Source organism: Microtus ochrogaster, chromosome 2 (genome assembly GCF_000317375.1).
Source record: "Microtus ochrogaster isolate Prairie Vole_2 chromosome 2, MicOch1.0, whole genome shotgun sequence".
Taxonomy (NCBI): domain Eukaryota; kingdom Metazoa; phylum Chordata; class Mammalia; order Rodentia; family Cricetidae; genus Microtus; species Microtus ochrogaster.
In genome coordinates, this window is record NC_022010.1 from 16,876,657 (window position 1) to 16,887,099 (window position 10,443).

The following is a 10,443-nucleotide window of genomic DNA, read 5'->3' on the forward strand; positions in this document are numbered from 1 at the left end:
GGAGGAGGAGGAGAAGGAGGAGAAGGAGGAGGAGGAGGAGGAGGAGGAGAAGGAGAAGGAGAAGGAGAAGGAGAAGGAGAAGGAGAAGAAGAAGAAGAAGAAGAAGAAGAAGAAGAAGAAGAATCCCATCATCTCTCCCCTCCCTTGGCCTCAGAAGTGACTTTTCTCTGAAGCAACAATAGTACACACTTCTAAGTTTTAGAGACATGTAGCCAGATAGATCAGTTATAGTTCATCTGACGTCACTGTATACACCACAATCAGAAATGCATTTCCTGGAAATTGTCCTATGTAGATTGTCATGGATGGATGGAGTGACCTTGCCCCCTGGATGCCAAAGGTGGTGCCTCTAATGACTGAAAATTAGAGACAGCTTACACACTCATCTGTGAGGGACCAGGTTACGGCTGGACAGTCACTAAATGTTACCATTAACATGATGGTGTAGACCCAGAGAGATGGCACAGAGAGAACGGGCCCTGATGGCCTGTGTTTGTTTTCTGAGACTTACATGGTAGGAGACTCACACCAGTGGTCCTCACATAAACACGTGAATATATTTTCAAAGTGATGACATTTAAAACATTCTTTGTTCATTTGTGTTTTTTGAGACGAGGTCTTGTTTGGTACTCCTGGTTAACCTAGAAGTCACTCTGAGCTAAAGCTGGCCTTAAACTTGTGGTGGTCCTCTTGCCTCAGCCTTCCAAGTGCTTGGATTAGAGACATGAACGATCTCATTCACATGAAATATTTTTGGAAAATGTGCTAAGTTGGTTTTTAACATAGGTTACAGAGTAAAAAGAGGAAACCTAAAAACTTTAGGCTTAGGATTTATTGTTGTTGATTTTTTTTAATCACACATCAATATAAATGAACACGGGCAAACCCCAAGACAGTGGCTGTTTTTGGGTGGCTGTGGATAATGTGTCATGGCTTCCACTGACTGTGGCTATTCTTGGGTGGCTGTGGATAATGTGTCATGGCTTTCACTGACAGTGGGGTTCTTGGGTAGCTGTAGATATCATGGCTTCCTTCCTTTTTTGTCTGATTAATGAACATGTCTGAATTTTTCAAGTTGGCAGGAAAGTTGCTTTTTAAAAAAAAACCATATTGTTAAGCTTAGTGGTGGCTGAGGCTGAGGTAGGAGACTAATCTATGAGTTCAAGGCTAGCCTGGGCTACACAGTTGAGTTGAGGCCAGCCTGAGATAACTGAGTCCCTGTCTCATAAGCAAAATCAGACAAAGACCTCTGTCTGGGTGTCTGTCAATCCCTAAATGCTAAGTAAGGTCCTATGCCCTCTCAGGAAGCCTCCAGAAGGGCTGGTTTCACCATTCTTGGGCAGTGACTGCCCCAATACCAAACAGACCCAGCTGCCAGAGTCACCAGGATTTATTGTCCTAAGGAGTGTTTGTTGAAAGAGATGACAGGCCTGGAGTAGGAAGAATTCTTTGCTCCCAGAATGCCTTGCTCCAGGGACTCCTCAGGCTCCTTCCTGTTGGAGGCTCTGGGGATTGTTGCTCAGCCCTCCCCATCCTGTTCACAGGAATTTTTTTATGACATCAAACACAGCGACCTGGCCAAAAAGTCCCTGGATATCTCAGTATGGGACTACGACATCGGCAAATCTAACGATTATATCGGTGAGTGCCCCGGTTCTGCGGATAGCCCCCTCATCTGGCTCTCCACAGAGAGGATGTCTTAGAGGGATGGGGAGACCATGATCATACCACCCCATCTTCCAGCAGTTCTGTAGGCTCAGAGCTAGTCTGGGACTCAGGGTCCTGACTTTGATCCCACCTGAATATGCCTTTACATGAAAAAGTACACACCATGGCAGAATAACTAAACCCCAGGAGAGCAGAGAGTGCCCTCTGCAGGAAACAAGAGAGGCCTACGAGAGGCCTACCCCCAATCTCTATGCAAGTTCCCAAAGAAAGCTTTAACCTCACCAGCCCTTCTAAATGCCAAGGATAGACAATCCCAAGTGTGGCACAGGGAGAGATTCCAGGCAGGGATCAGGGTGAAAGCAACCCTTTGGGGAGCAACAGTGACTGCCCAGTATGTGGAGACCATGCAGAAAAATAAAGTAGAAGCTGGGCAAAGATTCGCAGGGGCTTGGTGCTGCAGTAAAGAGCCATAGCAGGTTCTTGAGGTTCAGAGGGTTAGTGATAATAATAATGGTGATGGTTACATAGTAGCAGACCTCTTCTTAGGGGTGGGCAAGGCTGGGGATGTCACTGCTTGGTGGCCATCTTTCTCACAATTATACTCTTGAGTCAAGGGACATGAGTGGCCACAGTCCCTCTCCACTGACCTGCCCCCCCTTCCTTCTCTGCTCATCCCCAGGAGGCTGCCAGCTGGGGATCTCAGCCAAAGGTGAGCGCTTGAAACATTGGTATGAATGTCTGAAGAACAAGGACAAGAAGATTGAACGCTGGCACCAACTGCAGAACGAGAACCACGTGTCAAGTGATTAGGACCTAGTGCCCCAGTGCCCCTGTCTCCACCCTAGTTGCTTCCCCCTCAGAGCCTTCCTTGTTACCCTTGAGTCTTTGATGTCTCCCCCACTTCATACTGCTGCCAAAGACCTGCTCCCTGGGCTGCAGGGTCTGTATGCGAGCCCTCTCTGGTCCCTAGGGTAGGGTGGTGGGAGTGGGGAGATCTGACCTTGAACCCATACAAGGTCATTCCCTGTGTCCTGTCTACATGTCACTTTGGGCATTGGCAGACCCACAGACTGTAGGGACCAGCACAGGGACAGAAATTGTGCATCGAGACTGCCTCTGACCCCCCCTCAAGACACCCCAAGAACAAACAGACCCACCCCAACTTTTAGACATACCAGGAAATAGACATACAGAATAGACAGAGGGTCTGTACCCCTCTTCCAGGAAAATGCCCAGCTGCTTCCTAAGAAGCTAACCCAACCTTCCTAACTTGCCTTGCTCTCTCTCCTTGCACCTCCTTCCTCCCTGCTCACCTTCCAGCCTACCAATGCCTCTCACCCACCCTCCTGTCCTACTGCCTCTCTTCTCCTCTCCCCTCCACAGTGGGGGATGCGAGGCAGAGCCTCCCCTCTCCTCGCTGTGCCCATTGCCAGCCTTGTCAGCAACCTCACAAGCTGAATAAACCTGGCTCCACAACCCTGAAGTCACATTTTCCATTGGCATGCCTGGCTGTCCTCGGCCTGGGGGCTGCAGCAGGCACAGCCTGGGTGCATGGCAGCCTCCTCCAGCACTATAGACACCTTGAGGTCCAGGATCTCTTTCTCATCCCTGGCCCCCCAAATGGGCACAGGTGGCACAGAGCTTTGGATCTGAGGTGACCTCCCAGGCTACACATTTCACCCTTTTTCTTCTCTTCAGCAATGAACAGACACATTGCCCCCCTCTCCCACCCAGAGCCCTGCTGTTCTCTGTCTGTCTTCCCCAAGGTTCCTGGGGGCGATCAAATAACAAAAACTCTAATCGGGACAGAACACTCTTGGTCTGTCACAAATCAAGAGGAATGTGGAGTCAGGCCATCATCCACGCACGAGAAGAAAGTCTAGTTTTTCCCACTTTGATAGTGTTTTCCCATCGGCGTCCAAGCCCTACCACACCCCACTGTGACCATCAGACTAAGACTAAAAACTCTCATTCCCAACTCAGTCTTGCTAATTTCTTCCAATGTCCCTTGGGATTCCCCCACCCACCCAGTGACTTGTGCTGTTCCTGAGGGACTCTTGTGTTACCCTGAAATGACTCTCTGTTTAGTCCCCGCAATCCCCATGCTCTGCCCACTTCCCTGTCATGGTCGCCCTTAGGAGAAAGCATGCTGGCTGTGTCGCCCAAGCCTGATGTGGGTTCTGGCTCTGGACTCGGAATGCAGCCTGCTCGAAGCGCCCTGATGCCCCTGCTCCCCCCCCCCCAGTAGAACACGTGCCCCTGGGTGCATGCACGATGCCCACTGCCTTTACTTTGCACTGATGTAGCCAAAAATAAAGTAGGAATATCCAAGAAAGTGGCTGTCCTGCTTCTCTTCCTTGGTGGTTTCTCGAAGTTTCTTCTGCCTTCCTACCATGATATGTATTGGCTTGGGGATCACAAGAAATTTATCGGGGTGCAGTGAAGAAACTCAGCAGAGGTGCTGGGCTGTTTGACTGATTTCATCCTGAGTATAGGCAGATTGGCTCAAGAAACCCAGTCCACCATCTTCTTAGAAGCCAGGTTGTGGGAGCCCACCAAACAGAGGGCATACCTTCATCCCCACACTCCCATCTTTGGAGAAGTACCAACAACCATGGAACTAAGTATACTGAGATCCTGGGATCTGGGAAGATGGTTCAGTCAGTAAAGAGCCTGCCTGGCAACATGAGGACCAGAGTTCAGATCCCCAGAACCTATGTGAAGATTCAGTTGTGGGCCAGTGGGTAAAGGTTCCTGTTGCATGAGCCTGGAGACCTGATTTCAATCCCTGGAACAACACGAAAGTGTAAAGAGAGAACAGATTCCACATAGTGTTCCCCTGAGCTGCACATGCATGTCATGGTACAATGCTCTGCCCATATCACACACGCAGGCACACACACACATGCACGCACACACACAGAGTAAAGCTGGGCGTGGTGGTGTGGGATTATAATCTGAGCACTGGGGAGGGAGAAGGAGGAGAGAAGCCCTGGTGATCAATGAGCTCCAGGTTCACCAAGAGACCTTGCCTCAAAAAATAAGTAGAGTGCAATAAAGAAAGAGACTATTGTCGACCTCTGACCACCAGTTACACACATGTACAGACATACAAACATGTATACATACACATAACCCCCAACACACACAACTCCCCACCTCGAAACAAGACTGTTCAATTCATTAATTTATCAAACAGCTGAGAAAACAAAGTCTCAAGGAATGGGAGGGAGCTGGGCCTCCAGACTCCCAGCCTAGTGCTCAACACAATGGCAGCAACTAAGGATTGCACAGACCGTCCAGTACCACCTGTGTGTTCTACCACCTCCCATCGCACAGGGAGCCTTCACTGATAGACCCATATTCCACATTCTCAATGTCCCCAAAGCCAGATAAATAAATCTAGAAAAATCTGCCTGCCCCTCTCGAGGGTCTCATATAGTCCAGGACAACCCTGAACTTCCCATGCAGTCTAGGCTAGCTCTGAACTCCTGACCCCCCACCTTCACCTCTAGAATGCTTGGGTTGGTTGCAGGTGTGTATGTCACCCTTGGTTCCTCAAGAGGATTAAAAATTTTTTTCCATTCTCCTTTATTCTAACCCACTTACAAGTTTAACAAATCATTTATTTTTATAAAGACAGAGAAGGGTACAGAAAAGAGTCTTTTTGTGACGTGGGGTGGGAGAAGGGACAAAGAGTTGGGAATAGTCTGCTCCCTCCACAGCCCTCACAGGATGATGGCATCTGCAGTGGGGCTCTGAAGAAGAGGTGGGCAAGGGTCCCTAAACCCAGAGCTTGCACCCCAAAACCTTCAATGCATGGCAGGGGTTCAAGGAAGATGAGGCGGCTCGGAGATGGAGCAGTAAAATGAAAACTAGTTAGTGGATACAAGATGGGGTCACCATGGTGAGGGGAGAAAAGACGGAAAAAGGAGGTGGGGGCAGTAAAAGGTTCTCCCTGAGACCCCCAGGGAGAGGTGGGGACCAGCTTGCCTGTTAATTTACTATTAAATTGAGACGAAGTTGGGAAGGACAACGTTATTTCACGGGATGATCTCTCAGCCTCTCAGCCTGTACAAAAGAGACTGAGAGCCTGGGGCCTTCATTAGTTATAGCAACGGGACTGTCGGGAGGGGGAGTCCTCAGGTCACTGGATAGCCAGGCAGGGGGGCCCCTCGCCCCCTCGTCCTCCACCAGCAGATGCCTCATGCCATGGAAATCCCAGAGGGCACTGCTGCCTGAATCGGGATGTCTCCCTTTGCCGTTCATCATCAAATGGTGTGGGAGAATTGTCTGTATTCTGTCGATCATGTTTTAAATAAACGCTGATTGGCCAGGCAGGAAGTATAGGCAGGTCAACCAGACAGGAAGTAGAGGCGGGGTGATGAGAACAGAATTCTGGGAAGGAGGAAGCCCATTCCTCCATTCCAGCCCAGACCACTGAGAAGCAAGATGTGACCTGCCCAGCTGAAAGGTACCGAGCCATGTGGCCAACATAGATAAGAATAATGGGTTAATATAAGCTATAAGAGCTAATAAGTAGCCTGAGCTAATGGGCCAATCAGTTTTATAACTTATGGAGATCTCTGTGTGATTTTCTTTGGGGCCTGCCGACTGTGGGACCTGGTGGGAGGACAGAAACCCTGACAAGCAGGCCCTCATGTTACAATCAAAGGCTGTGGCCTCACTTTCATCCAGGTTGATGGATGTCGTCCTGCTGTTCTTCCTGGTCCCCTGTGCGGTGACTTCGGGAGCGAGCTCTGGAGGATGTGAGCCCTGTCCCAAATGTGATGGCCAATAGACATCTGCTCTAGACCACTGTCTAGACTCCCGGACAGTCCTCCTTGTCTCCTGGATCCTGCCTGGGGCAGAGCGCATCTCAGATGTCTCCTGGTAAACTTTCAGGGCTCCATCCCCAGTGCTGGAGGAAGAAAAGGCCTAGCAGTTGCCTCCTGCAGCCACGTGTTACTGTTCCCAATCATGTCATTCACGTCCCAACCATGTCCATGAAGCCACCAGACATTCCTAACATCCCAAAGGGAGAGACAGCCCCAGCCTGCATCCTGTGGCTGGTGGGCCTGGTTGCTGGTGTGTTACCATCTGTGATGCTAAGAAAGGGGCTATATCCAAAGCCGCCTAACAACATGTGGTGCATATGCTGACGGTGAATTGCGAAGGGGTCCATCAAGAACATGGGATCTTCAGGCTTCTTGTCCTTCATGAAGCTGAACATCCTGATCTCAGCTCCAGGGGGCTCCACACGGTCAGTCCCCTCCACCCCGCCACCTACGCCATCTGGCTGCCTCTTCTTCTGTGTGTGTGTGGGGGGGGGGGCTGCAGGAGCAGGGTTGTGGCCTAGGATGCAGGATTGGTCCATGCGGGAGCTTCTCGCCTCCAGCACGGCCTCCTGGCTCAGCGGCTACCTCTGTACCGCCCCCCACCCCCAGCCCTCAGCCCGCGGAGCTGAACCTCCCCTCAAGACTGTATTGTGTCCCTGAAAGACAGACAAGAGCCGTTTATTGGAAGGCCAGCCACTTCCTGCCAAGCTGGTCTGTTCCTCCCAAGGGTAAGTTCTTCCAGGACAGTTTCATAGAGGACCACCTTCCTCCCGACACCAGTTTCTGTAATGATGTCAGAGCCGTCATCAATGTCATGTGTACTTTTCTGAAGGAGAGATGCTTCCAAGGCACCACCCACCCTGTGAGGGTCTCCAAGGTGGTGAAGGTGAGTCCCCCTCAGCCTGAACTGACCTTGATGGGGTGGGAGAGGACCCTCAGGAGGCAGACTGCAGCTCTGACTCCGTGTCTTCACTTCCAATCACAGCTGTGAAGTGGGTTCTGCCCCCAGGTCCCACATCCGTGTTAGGAAAAGAGCCTCAGCTACAGTTTGTGTTTCACCCTCCCAGGCCACATCTGTTTCAGAGACAGGGAAACTGAGGCCAAGCTCAGGGAAGCAGTTTTCTGGAGAGTGGTGGATCAAGGGATCTAATATTTGCCCGGATGTGTGACCTTGGATGAGTGGATTACCATCTCCATGCCCAGGGTTCTCTGCTCCTGTAATGGCACAGGAACTGAAGACTAAGTCAGATGTGACAGGGGACAGACCAAGACCCCACATGCTGGGTGACTGAACTGATGGACCCTGACTGAGCCTGGTTCTGGGTCTCGGACTTCATCAGTACCTAATTTACTGTGAAGGCTACAGAAATAAAGTTCTTTTCTTTTCTATTTTTAGTTGTTTTTATTTTTTAATTTTGTGGAAGGGCACTGTGCCTGTGTTTGTGCAGTGCCCTCAGGATTAAAGAGCGGGTGTCACATCCCCTTAGCTGGAGTTGCACAGGTGGTTGTGAGCTGCTCTGTGCGGGTGCTGGTCTCTGAGCTGGGGACAGCTGTAAGAACAGCAGGTGCTTTTAACTAACGAGCCACCTCTCCACCCTCAGATATGACATTCATAATGACCACTTCACAGTGGCTGGGGCTCGCGTGAGGGGCTGTTCTCAGCAGGAGTCCTTCTTTTTAAAATACTTTGTTTCACACGTGGATCTCATTTTACTAAACCTTTTCTGTTGCTCTATGACTTTTATGTTATTTTATATTACACAAGGCGGTTTTCATCCAAGTATGTGATGTATGTAAGCATATTCCACCAATAACAATGCCACCGATGAGGATCAGGACAATAGTGTCATAGCACTGTGTTAATTTCTCACAGTCCCCTCGTGCCCACTACCATCCTTTGCTACCCTTTACTCCCACGCTGACCTCCCCCAGAGAATCCCCCTCTGATTTTGTGTCTGGATTCCACATGAGAGAAAATGTGCCATTTTGTCTTCCCTCATGACCTACTCTTGTTCCTCTTCCTTTAGACCCCCACCTTCCTCACATAGTCCTTCCCTCCTCCCTCTCTCTCTCTCTCTCTCTCTCTCTCTCTCTCTCTCTCTCTCTCTCTCTCACACACACACACACACACACACACACACACACACCGCCATATCTTATTGTTCTTAGGACCTGGTCAATCAAAACTATATGATAATAAGTTAGGCACTAAGTAAAATCACTCACTAAAATCACACAGTGGCTGGGAAGGCGGCTCAGTGGACAAGGCAATTGCTGCGCCCACCCAAACTTAGGGAGTGCCACACATGGGGGACAGAGATAGGGATAATCTCTAAGACTTGGTGGATGCCAGCCAAGGTCCACATTCACAGAGAGATCCTGCCTCTAAGGGAGAAGGACATAAAGTATAAAGGAAGACACCCAGTATCCTCTCTTGTTTCCAAACATAGGTGTATAATGTCTCATGAACACACACATACCCAATATATACACAAATAGAGCAGACACTCTGTGAGCATGAGATACATGATAGAAAACACAGCACGCTGCTCCACAGTCAACTCTGACACAAACAGGAGTGAACACACATGACAAGTCCCATGCAGAGGATACTGGACACCGGAGCATGGCTGGCCATTATTACATGACCGTGCAGCCCTCTCTTGTGTGGCCACAGTGTGCTATTTTCTGCCACCACCATCTCCAGACCTGTGAGGAAGGCTCTGTGCTAGGACAGGATCTTTGCAAGTGAATGCAGTCCTGAGGTGAGGGAGGACACATGGATACTTGCTGTGGTAAAACTCTGCCCTGTTTCCTGAACCCCACAGCCAGTGAGCTTGTTCCCCTTAGAGAGACCAATGAACCCCAGAGAAGTGCTGGAGTGTTATCTAAGTGAAGCCTTCCTTTACAGGCCATGTCAGCGTCTGCTGCAAACCCGACCCTGAGATCTACAGAAGTGCACATTCCTGGGCAAGGAGGGCGAGTTCTCCACCTGCTTCATAGAACTTCAGAGAAACTTCCTGAAGCGTTGTCCGACCAAGCTGAAGAGTCTCATCCGCCTGGTCAAACAAACACTGGTACCAACAGGTATGGCATCTCGTCCAGCTTCCATGAGCTCTATCTTTACAGGGAGTGGATACAGCCAGGGAAAAGAAGGAGTATTCTATTTTGCTTTCCGTTGACGTGATTATTTCTATCACACAACAAAACGCCACTTGGGAAGGAAAGGTCTTATTTGGTCACACATCCCAGTCACAGTTCATCATTGAGGGAAGAAAGGTCAATGATTGAAGCAGGGGCCACGGAGGAACTCTGCTCACTGCCTTGCTCTCCATGGCTCACACAGCTTGCATTCACACACAATCAAGGGTCACCTGCCCTTCTACACCAATCACTAATCAGGAACATATCCCCACAGGCTACCCTAACTCAGTCTGAGGGAGGCATTTTTTGATTAAGGTTACCTCCTACTAGATGTCTAGTTGACCAAAACTAATCAGCACAGTTGACTGCTTTTCAAGTCGATACACAAAGAGCCACTATTAAACCATAACCTTTCCTTTCTTAATTATCCCTAAGATCTCATGTTAATATCAAATTATAAAATACAACATAGCCTTAAAAGTCTCAAAGTTAAAAGATTCCAACACTTATAAAAATTTGTCTCTCAACTGTGAATTCCTATAAAATTTCAGAGCCTGTGATAAAACCTTCAATAGTGAACATCATTACTATCCCCACCCCCATTCCTTAGCTGTCACTCACAGTGTCACGATTCCTCCTGTGTCTACTGGGAAATGCTCAGTCTATGTGGACCACATGTTCTCCATGTCAACACTCAGCCCTTGGCTATAGCATGGGAGCATCTATAGACTTAATCTACATGAACAGGTATAGCTGTGTGTCAGTAAACCTGTGATGACATCAGGTGGCAGCA

General features: G+C 49.4%; 1 protein-coding gene and 1 pseudogene across 4 annotated transcripts in view; one reads left to right on the top strand and one right to left on the bottom strand.

The window, feature by feature from the left end:
- Rph3a (rabphilin 3A) overlaps positions 1-4,001 on the top strand; it is an 81,516-nt gene extending 77,515 nt beyond the window's left edge. For all 4 annotated transcript variants that reach the window (XM_026784374.1, XM_005344485.2, XM_026784380.1 and 1 more), the window contains 2 exons: positions 1,545-1,641; positions 2,348-4,001. In XM_026784374.1, the coding sequence (XP_026640175.1) occupies positions 1,545-1,641; positions 2,348-2,478 (228 nt within the window). In that variant the 3' untranslated portion in view covers positions 2,479-4,001. The remainder of the gene's footprint in view (positions 1-1,544; positions 1,642-2,347) is intronic.
- A 1,772-nt stretch (positions 4,002-5,773) lies between these two features.
- LOC101998921 lies at positions 5,774-6,901 on the bottom strand (annotated as a pseudogene).
- Between the last annotated feature and the right edge of the window lie 3,542 nt (positions 6,902-10,443).